General features: G+C 38.9%; 1 protein-coding gene across 4 annotated transcripts in view; it reads right to left on the minus strand.

Annotated features, from left to right (window-relative positions):
• Nucleotides 1–17,415, minus strand: part of PLPP1 (phospholipid phosphatase 1) — a 92,061-nt gene that overhangs the window by 51,146 nt on the left and 23,500 nt on the right. The window contains exons 1-2 of one of the 4 annotated variants that reach the window (XM_033163758.1): nucleotides 16,540–16,567; nucleotides 16,222–16,376 (exon numbers count right to left, since the gene is read on the minus strand). The exons of 1 other annotated variant lie outside the window; for it this stretch is intronic. In XM_033163758.1, the coding sequence (XP_033019649.1) occupies nucleotides 16,222–16,376; nucleotides 16,540–16,552 (168 nt within the window). In that variant the 5' untranslated portion in view covers nucleotides 16,553–16,567. Of the gene's footprint in view, nucleotides 1–4,882; nucleotides 5,035–16,221; nucleotides 16,377–16,539; nucleotides 16,568–17,415 lie in introns of those variants that run through there. 2 more of the 4 variants (XM_033163757.1, XM_033163756.1) reach the window with 2 other exon arrangements.

The raw sequence follows: 17,415 nt of genomic DNA on the forward strand, positions 1-17,415 counted from the left end.
GACATTTGCTCCAAGAAATTCTAATGTGATCTTGGGTGATGCTTCCTCTCAGAAACTCTGGACATACAATGACCTCACTGACTTTAATGCAGCTGGCAAGGTGCTTGACCTGAGATTGGTTTCAGGTGCTTGGTCACATTTATTGGGTGTTGCTTGGTTACCACCTTGAGAGAGTTTCAGGGCAGGTGCTTATCTAATTGGTAACACCAGAGCCACTCCATTGTTTTGTAGCTGTATAGACATCTAATTTCAATGTAATTATGCAGGCTTATGACAAGAGTTAAATCTCTACCCTTCCACATACCGTGGTCACCAATAGCTATTTTCACATCTTAGGGGCCTTCTGAGCTTTGCCTCCTTACCAGGCAGATTCCCTAATATATTTGGCTCATACTCCACTGCAGTTTAAGTAAGTTAGTGGATTTAAGGAAGCTAAAGTTAAGGGCTGAAAACAAATGTCAAACCAGTAAATATTTGCTTGGTAAGGGCACATACCATAGTACTGGTACATTTCTCAACACAAAGTGTATTAATGTCACCTTTGTTAAAGGAAAAAGTGGGTAGTCAGAGATCTGCTTCCACTTTTAGGGAAAGTAAAAATACACCACAAATACTACTACAGCAGCAGCATCTCAAAGCAATCAAGCTAGGTGGATGCTTCGTATAAGAAAAACCTGTGTTGTTTCAGTCCATCAAATTCAGCACCTTGTTTCACATAAAGGCCAACTAGGTACCTATGGAAAGCCCAGAACTAAGCAAGACATGAAGGCAATAGCACTCTTCCATTTGTGTTCTACAGCTTACTGGTATTCAGATACAGGTACATGCTGCTGCTCATTCTGGGAGTAGCATACAGTCATCAAGACTAGACATGGCAATGTGAAGAAATCTGATGTTTTTGACTGACAAAAAAGCAGACCTGTCCCAATACAGTGGAACCTCGGTTTTCAAGCGTCTTGGAAGCCGAATGTTTTGGTTTTCAAACGCCGAAAACCCAAAAGAAATTGCTTCCATTTTCAAACGCACCTTGGAAGTTGAACAGCTTCCGAGGCACGTTTCTCAATTTTCTCCATTGAAATTGTAGACCCTTTTGGAAGTCAAATGGTCTTCTGGAACAGATTACGTTTGACAACCAAGGTTCCACTGTATTTTTGCTGTCTTAGGGACTGGATGGGACCCCCCACAAATTCCATATACAGAAAATAACCGGTGGTTGTTGAATTTTACTCCAACACTGATGATGATACTTGAGTGCAGCAGGTTAGCTTAGGCAACAGAAGACAAGGAATGTGGCCCACAAACCTGTCCTCCAACATCTCACCGCCACTCCCTGCCTCCCCAGGCAGTTTCCTCACTCCGCCCAATGGTAAGGCCAGCCCCAATGGCAAGCCTAATTATACTTGACTTAAAAGGCAACAAGTGATACTAATGATAATGGTGACCCTACAAAATTGGAGGCGGTTCTAAAAAGCTTTAACATGCCAGGTGCTTTAATGTTTTCATTTTGAATAGCAGGCTGTAAGATATGGGTTGCCAACTTTTTGTGCCAGTAAGCCCATTTGGAATTTTGATAAAGTGCCCTGGGCACCATTAAGAAAATGGCTGCTGAAGGGACATCACATAGCACAAAACAGCTAGTGATATGTAATAAAATGTGGACATGTTTAAGGGGACATGTTCCATGCAAGCACAAACAGGGACTGAATTAACAGTCATGCACTGTAAAATGTTGAGGGGATATTTACGAAGACCTTTTCCAGGCACCACAGAAGGTACTGGCGAGCACACTGGCATCTGTGGGCATTACATTGGCAACCTCAGCTATGGGGATTATGTGAAGTATACACAAGCCCTAGCAGTTGTATCACTCATTCTAGAATACCTGAAAGATGCAGCCAACTGAAGGAGTCAGAGCTACCTCATATTGTAACCAGAATAGAACTGGTGTAATATAATCCAAACACTTGGCTCCCACATTCTTCGTTGTTTCCAAACAGTATTTAAGAGTTCATTGCAATAATTTAGCCTGGGCATAACCAAGATGTATGTCACTGAGACTAAGTCCATGGATTTGACAGGTGCAGCACTAAGCTTGTAAGAAGTACTTCTGGCACCAATGTCACCTGTACTTTCTTAAACAGAAGGCAGTGAGTCTGGGAAAAGTCCCAGGTGGGGTACTTGACTCTTCAGGGGGAGTGCAGCTCTATCCAGAACCAGCTACACAACTCCATCAAAAAAATAATTTTGGCTATTAATTGCTTGGCTCTGTTGTTATAGTGCTTTATGCAGATGTTTTAGGTTTTTAATTTTTCACCGGCTCTCAAATTGCTTGCAATGAAGAGCTGGATAGAATGTTGTGTTTGTGTGTGTGTGTGTGTGTGTGTGTGTGTGTGAGTGAGAGAGAGAGAGAGAGAGAGAGAGAGAGAGAGAGAAGTAGTAATCCAGATTCTGTATTTTGTAAACTGTGTTTACATTAAAAAAAGAAGAGGTCAGGCTGACTTAACCCTGCAACTGCCCAGTCATGTACTCAATGTGATGCAAATGCAGTCACATGTAGGACTGTCACAAAAATAGGTGGTTGGGGTGTGAATCAGTTTTACCACTTCTTCTTTTTTTGGTATCTTTTTATTTTTTATTAAAGATTTTCTTAATTTACAAAAGTGTGTGCAATGTCTCTCTTATTTTTTTCCCCATGTAACATTTTTACAAATCAGTTTTGGTTGTTGAGACGTTAGGGAGAGAAGGGGGAAAGAGGTGGGGGATGGGGGTGGGGTGGGTGAGGTGGGGAGACGATGTTTCTAGTATATGTAGGGTTTGGTGTCAGCATTGTTTGTGTAGGTTCTCTGTTGTTCGCTTGTGTTTCTTTGGCGGTGAGAGAGGTCGGGATTGGCATAGGGCATATGCAGCGTCTGGGTTTTCTCCCTCCAACATATGTGGATCAAAGCAAGTTATCAGGGCTTCACACATTTCAATGCACTTTTAGAGTGTTAAGTACCCCCTGCATCTATGGCTTGCATGCACGTTGTTGTTGTTGTTGTTGTTGTTGTTGTTGTTATAGCATCATATTGAGAGTAACTGGCTTTCCATAAGATAAATATAAAAACTTCATATATATTTTCGAAAAAAGGCTAAAAATCCATCAGGCTTGTTTCTTTAATTGTCTAGCATAAGCAAGAAATAACCAGACACTGCCTTTACTCTTGATCGTGCCCATGGAGCATTGAGGATCATCCTTGGCTGAAAAGTGTTGAAACTGCTTTTAGAACAGGGAGCATTAAAAATAACTAGAGTCACTGGAAGGAAATGAGTTCTCTGAAAAAAGAAGGCTGCAGGCAAGTTTATTTTTGCTTCAACTGAGGGGCAGGGAAGAGAGAGTGAGAGAGAAAAGTAAGAATTACAAACTCACCTTCTCATCTGTGTTTCAACCAAGTGAGCAATTTGTCTACAGGTAAATAGCAACTTTGGCTCTCCTTTTACAAGTTAGCACTGACTGCTCAGTACACCTGAGCAAATGACCACATTCTAGTTAACTATAGCACAATCAATTTTCCAGTAAAGGAAAAACTTCACTAGAAATAGCTTGGTCTATAGCAAACATATATGACATGTAAGAATTGTGTTAAGATGTCCCATCTTATTTTATTTTTTTTAAAATAAGTTTTTATTTTATTTTTTAAGGCAACCATGAGGACCCTGACAAATTGCTTGGCGGGGGGGGGGGTGCTTAACCCTTCCTCTATGCCATTTTCCCTGAAATAAAATCACATGAACAGTATTAGCTTTACAGGGATGTAGAGAACAGTAGTTCAAGTGCTGTCCCTGCATTTTTTTTCATCTGCAGTGGGAGCAGCAGCTTTGGGTAGTGATTTAGATCAGGAAAGCAGCTTGTCAACAAAAAGCCATGGGCAAACTGGCCTTTTGAAGGGGGGGGGGGCTTTGGGAAAGCATACAAGGTAAATCCATAACATGTAAAATTGAAATCTCCCAGAAAGAAGGCACATATATCGTCGTTTCCTGCAGAAAGTCTGTAGCCCTGAACAAGGCAGCTAGAATCAAACTGCCTAAGGGCACCATCTAAAAGCCTAAAACTGTCTTTTAGTGGCCATTAGGGGGCTTAAACTATTTCCCTCATGCCTGTGCGGAGCCAAAGGAAGATAGGTTGGGATGGATATATTAGTTAATGGAAATGTTATGGAATTAGGGTGGACAGCTGCACAGATAAAAATTGTTTGTATCAGGCTCAAGACTACCAATCAAATATGAAATAAAGAGCAAAATATTCAAGGTTCATTTTTGTTCTCTTTAGTTGGATCCAGTTTTAACATGTTCTTATCATGAGGCTGTTTTTGTTTCCCCAGATGTCCCAGAACTTTAGAACTTCTTCCCTTACCCATGCTTTGAAAACACAGCAGGCTTATCCGATCTCAGCTGGCTTTTAAGAGCAAGCAGTGGATCCAGATTTTCAATTATTCCATTTGGAGTCTAAACCAAGTAGATAATGTACTGTATTTTTCCGTGTATAAGACTGTTTTTTTCCTTAAAAAATAATGTCAAAAATTTGGGGGGGCGTCTTATACACAGATACATCTCCCCCATTTTCTTGAATTGGAGTCCCCCAAAATAGGGTGCGTCTTATACATGGGGGCGTCTTATAGATGAATGTCAATCCACCTTAACATTAGGCATTTTTTTTCTAAATAAATGCTTAACCGTGGAGCAATGTCATTATTATTGCTCAGTTTTGATTTCACTAAGAAGTGTAACTTCTTTCTTCCAGGTCAGGAAGAGTGCTCTCCTTTGAAATCATGTTATCCAATAGCAAACAAGGTATGACAAGTTTCCAAAATGCAATGTAAAGGAGGAAAATGAGCTGTAAACTTACAACAATTACATCCAAGGGAACAATTATCCCCGCTAATAACTGATATGAAATGGTGTCTTCTTTGTAAGGATACTGGATGGATTCATCATTACAGAACACTCCTCGTTTGAAGGGAGTATTCCTCGCAGTCAGAATTGCAAAAGGCAAGCCAACTAGCAAAAAGAATAAGATAATTATTTTACACAGGGTATTTCAAAAAGGTTTAACCCCAAGCACTTTCCATCCAGAGCAGTAAGCAAGAGCGTGAAGGAGACATGCAGCAAATAGTACCACTTCACCTTTACATGCTGGTTTAATGGATGCATTAAAGGCTTTTAGCAGAATAATTTTTTTACAAAGGGAACAGGAAGAGATTTCCAGCATCTCTCCACCCACACAAGTGTGGTGAGTGCACATTCAATTTGTAAAATTTGTGCTCTTCAATATAGTTTTATGGCAACTCCAGTGCCTTCAGTGTTAGCTTGTTGCCCATAAACAGACCAGATTTGCAACTTCATCCCAAGACAACTTTTTTACACAGGGACACTTGTCAAATGGAATGATCAGTGATGCCAAAGCAGAGGGAGACAATGTAGAGGAACCTGGTATAACTTGGTCACTGCTTGTTCTGTAAAGCATCCAGCATTACCGTTGACTTCTGCCTCAAACTCTGCCTTCTACACACTCACCTTATATGAAAATATCTTCATCATAAGCATCCATGAATATCCATCAGTGAAAATAAAACAGAATTTCAAAGCCTAAGCTAGAATACATTTTAACTTATTTTTAGTTGAGGCAGGCTCAAGACTGTCAAATGATGTAAGTAAGTAATGTAAGTATGCAAACTCAAATTTAAATCCGAACAACAGATCAGAAGACAATGACTGTAGGAATGATAAGCAAAAGAGGAATGAAAAAGCACAGACAGGCTTCAACTCCTTCTAATCCCTTAATCTTATAAACTTTGGGGTGATGCAGCTAGAATTTGAGGGAGGGGTAGCGACCAGAAGCACATTTTGACCTGCTCAACCTACAGATACTACCTCAGAGAAGGCACAATTTGCCATGAAGCTGAAGGTAAAACCACATAGTCAGTTATGTACATCTAGGCTTGCAACTTATTTCTAGAAATGAATGTAATGCGATGAGATTGGATAAAATCAGTGCTTTGGGGGGACGCAGGAGTACATATAACCCTAAATATTCTGTGAATCTATGTTTGGCCTCATTTAGGGGCAGTATTTCAATATAAGTAGTAAAATGAGAGTACCCCTAAACTTTTTTTTAGGAAAAAAAAGCACTGGATAAAATTAATTCCAAAATTGGGAATGGTAAGCAAAGAATGAGCAAATTAACTTGTAAAGTTAGCAAACCTAAAGAACAGGAGATATACCAGTACTACAACTATCTTAGCACCAAGTGCTCAACATGAACATCAAAATTAAATCTGCTAAGAACTACACTTGTATTTTTCTTAAATAATAAAAAGACAAAATCTGAAAATAGTGAACACTTAACTACAGAAGTCAGTTAAAAACAAACGTTACTTCAAAGACATAACCCCATGGAACATTCTGCTTTACTGGAATCCAAGACTACAGAGTTCCACTTGTGATACTTAAAATTTTGTTTGCACAAACATCAGGAAGATGTTGGTTCATCAACCATGCAAGTAACCCAAATATTAGAATATGCCCATTATGATACATATGTCAAAAAGTACAATTTTTGTAGAAAAGTAGGTGTCGTTCCATAATTAAGTGTCAAATCAGCCCTCAGAAACCCTCAATTGCAAAATTCCATAGTTGTCCATATATAGGCATTAATATATGTCCTTTCAGGAGCGCTGGAGGTTGTGTCTCCTATTCAACAGGATTTTTTAAAGTAAAGAGGGTGGGGGAAATTGCTAAAAAAATGTCCTAATTAGTAGCTGAAACCTATTTTGTGCATTAACACACAAAAAAATAAACACTAAAAGGTTGCCAATGAAGGAAATCTGCCCAATATCAACTGTCCCTAGCAAACAAAGTACAGAGCTCAAATGTAAACAGAGAAAACAATGAGCCGAGGTACATATACATATGCTACAACAAAAAACTCTGCCATGGAAGCCTAACACTTTTAATCTACTTTAATCATTACTGGTATATCAGGGAATCTCCCCATTTATAATGCTACTGGAGGACGGAGAGCCAAGTAGGCACAGAGGACTAAACCTGCTGCCTCCCTTGCACACACCACTATATCAATCATGGCAGTTCAGCAAACAGTGTACAGAGATTTCAAAACTGTTCCATGTTTCTTAAGATTACTGTATAATTTTTCTACACTTTTATAAACAAAAACAGTCTCAGGAAGACAGTTCCATGTTGCATGCCAGACTTTGTGTGGCATGGTATGCACAAAGTCCAAGTAATAAGTAAACTTCACTAATGCAAATAGGAGCTCTGCAAATTTACATTGAGGAGCTTCCCTGTCTAGGAACAGTCTGCTCTTTTTGCTGTTATCTCTTTCTTGTCTCCTGTAATGATCTGCATATTTCAACTGAACGCGCGAGAACTTGGGAACAAGCCCATTTGTTTCTAATTTTTCTAGGCATAGTCACACAAAGTTTTTAATCAGTATGCCTTTAAAAGAGCTTTGCACATTTCCAGTTCTAATCTAATACTGAAAATATTCCAGCATGGTACCAAATCTTCCAATAAATGTTATTTTACTCATGTTCCCTCTGTCCAAAATGTTGAAAGCTGGCCTGCCAATGAGGATGGGCAGAATTAATCAATCTACCTGAGGGTAGAAATTTGTCAGTAACTTCTCAACAGCCATTACCCAGGAAGACCTTATGGAAGAACAAGGAGTTAGAAGAGACTCTCAGCTGGGACCAGCCTCTGTCCTTCTCTTCAGACACTGTCCCACCAGTCAAAAAAATGAGACAGAGCAAGACACGCAATGTAAAATCACACCCTATTTTTATTTATTTATTTATGGATTTATTTATGGAATTTATATACCCGCAGGTCTCAGGGTGGTTCACAGAGTAAAATCAGAATATAAAACCACAAAATACATAATAGTATCACATTTGTTAATTCTATGTTGGTTAGATTTAGACATTATGAAGAAGATAAGGAAAGAGATGAAGTTCCCTGTATAGTTTTGCTCTAAGAGATGTCTGAGAATGCACAGCACCCACATACATACATACACACTGCACAATGAAAACTACAGAACTCATGAAATTATCAGAAGCAGCTTGTAATGCAGCCACGCATGGGGGTAGATAAGGAAGGGTGCACTGCAGAAAAACTATCAAATAGGAACAAAGTGCTATGCAAAAGCTATCTATCCTGATCACTGCCAATCTTACAGTGACCACCTAGTTTAAAGTACATTATTCATGCAGTTTAAAACTTATCTTTCCTGTTTGTTTTAAATTAAAGCTTAGGTTCTCATGCCAAATTTTGCACTCATTTACAAGCTGATATTTTCTGTGATCTCTGCATAATTTTCCAGACCCTAGATATAGAAAACTTTATTGCATTCATCAAGGGGGAGGGAGTAGTAGAATGAATTAAAAATCCCATGTGCAGATAGCACAGAAGAAGAAGAGTTTGGATTTGATATCTTGCTTTACCCAGTTCACCAGATTACTAGTCTTAACCACTACACCACACTGAACAAAATAAACTAGTTCAGAAGTAGTACTGGAATACTCAGCATGGCAAATATACCTCCAGTCTCTTTCAAATTCATTTTCTATTTGCACTTTAATGTTTTGTGCATGCTCCATCTTCAGTTCAGGCTGCAACGAGCTCTATTTGAACAAGCCCTGAGGATCAGGCTGGTCAAATCAGTAACTGAATTAGTTTGGCAAAGGGAGTTCAAACGTAAGGCTTATGTATGTTTGCATTAGTCTTTACTCCTTAATTAAGAAATGTTTTGACAGGAAATGTTAGTAGATTTATTTTTTGCATTTACATTCCGCTCTGCTCAAGGCAGTGTTTTAGCCTCACAAACAAGCCTATACTGTAGTGAAGGTTAGGCTTAATGACTGTAACTTACCCAAAGACACTCAAGTATGGTCACTCATGAATGGGAGGCAGGAGTTTGAACTTAGGTGTGTGTGCCACATGTAAACCCAACAATAGCAAGTGCACAATACTGCCCATCTGGCTAACCACATTAATTATCTAAACTTCTCAAACTTGTTTTTCAACATTGCTGCCTATACAAGTGTTTCAGGGCCTGCTTTGAAATCATTTATATAGCACTTTTAAAATGAAAAATAAATAATGTGCCAAACACAATCTTGTCTGGACTATCCTTACAATAATAACAGCTTTGCACATTAAAGGCAAACGTGGGTTTCACACCTAGTGAGGGAGCTAAAGCCAATCCTTGCTCCCATATGCATTAATCATAGTTGACTAAGTTATTTAAATTTATTGACTGCAGTGGGTCTACTCCAAGTGTAACTTAGTTGGATATCACCCATATGTACTGAATTCACACTCTGCAATCTGTGGAGCAGCCTTAAATCCTATTTGATACTTTAAAGATGTTAATACCTTTGGGGTGGGGGAGATGGGGAGGAAAAGAAAGATACATATTACTAATACAAGGCAGGTTACAGCTAAGTTCAAATATGAAGAAATATTTCAGATCCAAGACCATTATTCTGTGCATTGGGCTACACTGCCTGCCACAAGCTCATTATGGTCAACAACAACAACAACAACAACAACAACAGGAAGTCATTCAAAGGAGTAGAAAATATCTGAAGAAGTATCTGAAGAAGTGTGCATGCACACGAAAACTCATACCAAGAACAAACTTAGTTGGTCTCTAAGGTGCTACTGGAAGGAATTTTTTATTTTGTTTTGTTTTGACTATGGCAGACCAACACGGCTACCTGCCTGTAACTAGAAAATAGAGGTATTTTTTTTCTTTTTTAAGCCAGGCATGTTACTAAGATGTATCTTGTTTTCACCACTCCCACAAAACCTGCTCTTACACCTGTGAAACCCAGTCTACTTCCACTTACAGTAATGTTTACATCCTGGCACAGCCCCGAAACAGGTTCTAAAGGCCTCAATTCCTTAGGAAAAGGTTGCACAAGGGAGGTTTGTAATGTGCACATTCAATTTTGTGAGCATACATTTTATATACAGGAATGAGAGTTCATAAATTAAAGCAAGTCCCAGAATAGTAGACATCTTTATTGCCACAGGCAAAGCAAATGTAATTACTCTTTAAGAGGGAGGGAGAGAAATCAATCACTGCTGAACCATTGGGGGGGGGGGCTAGCCACCTTTTGAGATTTTTTTCTAAAGATTTTTCATACCTCTGCAAACCTTGGGGTTCACCCACGCATGTCAATGCCTCCCTCCTATTAATGGGCGATGCAATTTTGCCACCTAAGGGAAGGCACTGTGGGAATGAATTGACTTTTAGTATGTACAAGTGTGGTCTTGCAACAAAACGTTGCAGTGTATCTGCAATGTGTGTATTTCCTGAGCCTGTGGCTGAAGGGGTTGAGAAAACAAAAGTTAACAACAAACTCAGGCACTCTGCTCTAACTCAGATTCTACTTCATGTGCAAAAAAATTATTGTACAGTATGTTTCATTTTGGGACATTAAAACTGCAATTACTGGTAGTCTGCTTGTAAGTCATTGATGGGTGAGGCCTCTGCACATAACTGTGTGCTGGATTTGGCATGCTAGAAAACCTGAGAGGGCAATTTAAGTACTCCTCTTATGGTGCAAATGTACACTTTATCAACATTTTACTGCAGGTCACACATATATTAGTACTGTCCCTGGAATTATTTAGCACTGAACATAGACAGCAACTAGACATGTTACTTGTGTGTAATGAATTAACACATGAAGGATTTAGGGCGCACTATTTATCTTAGGCAGGAAGCAGGATTAGGACCACAAGCATGGGGCAGGGAGGGGAATAGCCTTTCCCAAACATATAGTCATTCCCCTGAAGCTGTATTAGCCTCAGAATATAAAACCTTTCATTATATACAGATGAAGAATAATGAACAAAATAAAGAACAAAACAGAATACAATCAATATACAGATTACACCCATAAAGTTTTACAAAGGCCTTCTTTTTATAAAGAAACTTCAAAAAAAAGAAAGAATGCAAAATGGTAAGATATTATGTTTGCTCAGTTTTGTTCCTGCCAGCTTGCTATAGGGAAAAAATTGCTACCTTTAATTATTGTGTGTCTAACGTAAAGGTTAGTTCAACATAAAGACATAGTTAGCTCAGGAGGGCGTTTACTCCATAGCATTCAAACTGGCTCATCTAGACATCAACATCAAGTTATACTGGCTCACAACATGCAATTTAATGCTCCATGTTTGTGCACTTTAAACAGATGGTTTCAGCTGTTCAAACTCTTAATGAATAATGGCAAAGTGACTCATTTTGAATTGTACAAGAGTCAAAAGAGGAGCAGTCCCAGGGAAATCACTGGTCCTTCCCTCCCCTTTCGCCATGCTCCCCCCCCCCCTTTTGCAGAATATACTTCATGTGCAATGCATTCTAAATCCAGGCCTCAAGGTATTAGCTAAACAATAATCAAGAGCTTTCCAAGTTGTTCAGCATCAGAGAATCTGGTTCAGCAGCACCTTAGAATGGCCTTACAATCAAAGCTGGCAGAATAGTGAAAAAGACTGGCCAATGGCTCAATAGGCAGATGCCAAGTTTCTTGATTTAACACAGAGACTATTTTTACTATTTGATCTTTATTCATTTCTAGTTTAATCAGGATACCTGATTGATATTTTTTCCACAAATATCCTAATTCTGCAGCCCTATGCACACTTACTAGGAGTAACCCTCAATCAACATACCAGGACTGACCTCTCATTAAACATGCAAAGAAACTGCCTACAAGTTGCATTGCTTGAGTGTCAAACAAATATGTGCCTTCACATCCCAAGGTTTGATGAGGTCTCTGATGATGTCTCTCTTGCACAAAAGTCCAATCTTACACTTCAGGAAACATTTTTCAAATATTTGGGAATTCTGGTAACCAAAGACCTAGCCCAACTCTGAAGGCACAATTATGATCCTCAGTTGAAGCGTCTTAAGCAAGATGTTATCTCTTGGCATCCTTTATTACTCTCTTGGCTTGGTTGTGTGTCAGCTATTATTATCATTAAACCATCACTACTGTTTTTGTTTCATATACTTCCTATTATTCTCCCCCTCTCTCTAAAGGTTTCTTTCACCGAGGGGAAAGATCATGGATTCATAAACTTGTATTTTAAAAGAAAAGAAAAGAAAGAAAGAAAGCTAAGAACTGAGGTATAAGGATCACTAATCTATGCCTATATTGGGAACCTTGCCAACTCAGGCAACTGTTACCCATTATTAACTATAGCAAAGATGTCTCCTGGGACAATGGACTACTCCCATGTGTCCCCAAGATTTTAAACCCTGCCCTTTGGTACCCTTTCTCAACATGCCTTCCAAAGTCTTGAAAATCCCATTCTTCTTACTAGGCTGTATGTGTGGAGGAGATGAGAGCAGGCTTTAGCTCCAATGCCCTCCCCCCTACACCCTTACCTAGATCATCCAAAATTTTCCTGCCCAAAGTGTTATGGTCACGTTGGGGTCTGGGAGGAGGCAGGGTTTGTTCATCTGCATGACTTATTTGTTAATGGGAAATTTAAAACACCTGTGCAGCTTCTTGCCTCATTGCCAGACCCTGAAAGGCAGTGGCTTTGGGCACTTAAAGTACATAGCAAGCCTTGGTAAAAAAAAATAAAAAAAAATTGAGTGCTGCTGCCAATCTCTATCATTCATTAAACAGCTGTTAATCTGAGTTACAGCAGAGTGCCTCAGTTTGTTGTTAACTTTTGTTTTCTCAACCCCCTCGATCACAGGCTCAGGAAACACAATCAGTGCAAGGGAGTAGTTTCTGCTCTTTAATTTATGTTACTGGAATCAAATATGGAAAATTTCAAAGTTTAAAAACAGCCTGGGAAGCAGATATTGGTGAACCCATTGTAGACTTGATATGGTACTCTCTGTGGTCCTCCCCTCCCTTTAAAGCCATCTCAGCCACAGGACGGGAGACAACATTCAAGATAGTGCACTACTGGTTTTTCACAGTAGGATTAAATTATATGAATCAAACTCTGTCTCCTAACTGTTGGAGCAGTTGCTCTGTTCAGGGCTCTTACGCTCATACGTGGTAGCATTGTCTTCATGTAGCTTAGTTTTGGGATCCAAGATATATTCACGAATCACACTGTGTCCAGATATCCTTTAGCCATACCCTTCCCTTCCAAAGTGCTCTATAGAGACTTCATTATTCTTTTATTAGCAGCTGCCAGAATGACAGTAGTGGGAGGATGGAAAATGTCCCTGGCATTTACAGTAACTAACTGGTATGATCGTGTTTGGAAATTAGCCATAGTGGAAAACCTAACCCACAACATCAATTAGCTTAAAGATGATAAAGAAAGAAAAATCCTATGGCACCTTAAAGTCTAACCCATTTCTTATGGCTCTTGACTCTTTCTTGTTTTTTGCTACAATAGACCAAGTTGGCTACCCTTTGGGAAAAGTCAATGGTGCTCTTGAACAAGGCAAAGTTATTAACCATGGGGCATAGGCGAGTATCTGAAACATGTTGTGTTATCCAAGTCACTCATTGGTGTTGTTTTCTAAACTGAATTGCTAAGAACACATTCACAGACGTTATTCTCCATTACCTTGGAAGAGGTGGGGGAATCTAATGTCACATTCACACCATACATTTAAAGAATTCATGTACTACTTTAACAGTCACAGCTTTCCCCCCAAGTAGCTAAGAGTGCTCAGAACCACAGTTCTGTGAGGGGTAAACTGCAGTTCCCAGAGTCCTTTGGGGGAAGACATATCTGTTTAAGTGGTATAAGAGTGCTTTAAATATATGGTGTGGATAATACCTTAGATTATTAGGTGGGGAGCTGAACGATATCGATTCTCAATCAAGAAGTCACAGCAACTATAATGTAAACCACTGCAGACAGTCTTCTGTTTCAGAGCTCAAGCCTGTCTAGAACCTAGAGACACTTGCTAATATTTTGAAGGAGGACAGCTGCTGATGTTTTTAGCCAAGGTTTTATCTGTCTCAGAATCCTTGAATTGCATAATTTAGATCCATTTTCTATTATACTACATAATGTAGCAAATTCATCCATGGGCTCATTCCACATCAAATCAACACAAAAAAGGGTTTTTTTGGGGGGAACTTATAATAACCAATATTATGTTAATTTTTATGATGAACAACTTGGTTTCATTCGTTTTTTCTATTACAGCTATGGATTGTAGGAAAGTTGTACCTACTAGCCATTTCCCCTCCACGATGTCAAAAAAACAAAATTTTCGTTACAAGAAATAAAAAAACCCATAAATGTCATTCTTTGTCGAGAAAGAGCATGTCTTTGCAAAAAAAATCAACATCAAAAACTTGGGGTTCCATCATACCCACATGCTGAAAATTGAGGTTTTCTAAACCTAGGTTTTCCACCAAAAAAGTACATTTATAAAATCTTTTGATTGCTGGTGTATTTTTCCTGAAATCCTCATCCTCTTATTGAGCTCTGTGTAAAATTTCAAAGAGATCTGATCATTGGTTATGGAGAAAATAAATAAAATGTACATGTGCCAAGGGTCTCAAGAGGGACAGACAATGCAGATTTCACAAAACTTTGAAGTGCTATAAAATTAAAACCATTTAAGATAGAGGGGGGGAATTAAGGGGGTTTCTTTCAACCATAAGGGAAGGGTGTACACCAAGTGTCATCAAAATCTGAGACAGTGGGTGACATGATCGGGTTGACATGATGTGGAATGACCCATACATTACATTGCATACTATTTCTCCTCACACCGGTTTTCAGTGCATAACCTTGTTTTCCAAATATGCTGTACTGAAACTAAATGATATTTTCTATGTTCTTGACAAAGATGAAATCATTTTCTTACTTTCTAGGTTTACATATGACAAGAGAGGTGTGTATTTATACACAATAATGTTGGCAAAACTGTGCATGAATGTACAGTTTAAACCAAAGTGGCTTTCTTTATACGAAAAAGCAAATGGCATTCTTATATCCCAACAGCATTTTCCAGCTGAAGTAAACTATTTGGGCATTAAGTGTCAGCAGCATGTACAAGCTTAAGAGGCAAGAATTTTATTTGCTTTTAGAGAGATCTGGAGTATTAACACTGTAAAGTTATGTGTCTGAAGTAAAGAGCAAACATATGAGCACTATTGACTTTGGGTAGTGTAGACTGAAAATGAAATATTACTTCCAAGAAAAAGTTTACTGTAACAAATTAGTGTGATCTTAGCAGTTAGGTATATTTCAACTGCTCAAGGTATTTCAATGGTGGTCCTCATTTTATTTTAACAGTAAGACTCTTAAAACACTCTGCTAGTCTACACTTCGCTATATTTGCAAGAGCCTTTAATGAACAATTCCAATAGCCGTAGCTCAGAATCTCAATGATAAAAGGTTGTGCGTGAGTAAAAAATGGGTTTGGATATCTCACAAACACCCCCATGGCCCCAAGGATAAAATCCCATATACAGTTATTTAGGAGTAAACACAACTTAATTCAGTGAATCTTATATTAAAGGGGTCATGCTAAACATCTTACATTTAAATTAAGGAAGTGCTGAGGCTCTCAAATCGTCATTTTAACTGAACGTACCTCATACAGACATTCTTAATGCAGCATAATTTTAAATACAAAGACAAGCCTGCCTATTTAACTGAACACATTTTTCTAAACTCACTTCATTCATTCATTCATTCACCCAGCAGTCCCTTCAACACGAAAGCAGAGATTCTTAATTGGTTCCAAGGTGAATTGCTTTAAATCAAGACAATTAAGATAAATTTAAATAATATAACCAATTTAAATTTCCCAACAATATTCAAATAAGTGATTAAAGTGGCTTCCCATTTTGAAATGTACACATTTCCCAAGGAAGCATACAGTGCACACTAATTGTGCAAACAATTATATTGGTTTACAACTAAACAGAGCAACTTCCCCAACCTGGTGTCCTTCAGAAGTTTTGGAATACAGCTCCAATCATCCCTGACTGGGGCTAATGAGAGTTGAAATGGGGCGATGGGGCAGGCTCACCATCCTTGCTTTATTAATGCGTTTCACAGAGGCTTCTCATTCTGTTACTACAAATGTTTAGTCAGCCAAGTACATTTTAGCCAAGCCTTCTCCTTTTCTTTTCTCAAAGACTTGGTCAAATAATGAGCTCTCAGCACACACTTCAGACTCTCCCCACACAGCTGCCAGCTACTTACAGAGCAAATGGGCACAGTGAACCCCACTGTGTAGAGGACAGTGGATGTGATGGTACTGTCATGGAACGGATACTTGATGCTGTCATCATTACAGAAAAAGCCCCTCTGATACGGCTTTATTTTTGCCAAGTTTAGAACAGCAAGGGGTAAGCCAGCTGTTGGGGGAAGGGAAAAAAAGATACACAGTTAAATATTTATCTATATATGTATTATCAAGCATGGGACGAAACTACTGAGCAACATGCAAAACTCAAGAGGGTAGCGTTTTCAGTATCATGCAGTGCACACAAACTGCCTAGACTTCAAAGCCCCATTTACCTATCTGTCCCATAGATACCAGCAACCAGGCCTGCCAACTGCAGACGTGAGAATAGCGCAGAGTTCAGATACCAGAATGATGATTTCCACATAAGGCAAGTTATGAGGCAAATTATTTAGCTGCTATGTTTATTTGGATGGATAACGTGGGAATGGAAATAATCAAAAGGGAAAGAATGTGAAACTTGGACAGAATATAAATAAGAACTGGAATGACTGCAAGGAATGTAGGGCCTATTTTTATGAGACAATGTTTTTTAAAGCCAGGCTTCTTCAGCATAGAGAAAAAAAGGAAGAATATTCTGAAAGTTTGATGAAGAACACTGGTTATTAATGAAGTTACAGACTAGAAGGACAATTTGAACTAACTGTGTCTATTGAATCACTGCAGTATCCTAGCCAGTTATCACACACAATGAGCACCCCGCATCCCAAGTATAGCAAGCTGGAAGGAAGAGGGAATCCTCTCTATAGTTGCACTACACCTTAGAGGTTCTCTGACATTCAGTATATATAAAGAGAAAAGACCTCTTCCCTGCTAGGGGTTCCCTGTAGGGTTCCATGGGTTCCTCTTATTTTTATGGCTTACTCCTTGACATCAGCAACTACAACTAAAAAACAAAACAAAACATTGTTGTATCCCAGTGAAATATTTTACAGGGAGATAGACACTGTGGATTGTTTTTTTCCCTTTCACTTTCCCATATTGAGATGGGATTCATATATACTCTCCCATTTTAAATATTACATTCATCCCAACATGCATATTTCAAGGCAGGAACAACCCTCAGCCCCAAGCACACACAGACTGTACACTTTCATGTCTACCTACATAGAGTTTTTTGTAACATGCTGAAATGTGGATTATGCAGGTTA

Source organism: Lacerta agilis, chromosome 11 (assembly GCF_009819535.1).
Source record: "Lacerta agilis isolate rLacAgi1 chromosome 11, rLacAgi1.pri, whole genome shotgun sequence".
Classification (NCBI taxonomy): domain Eukaryota; kingdom Metazoa; phylum Chordata; class Lepidosauria; order Squamata; family Lacertidae; genus Lacerta; species Lacerta agilis.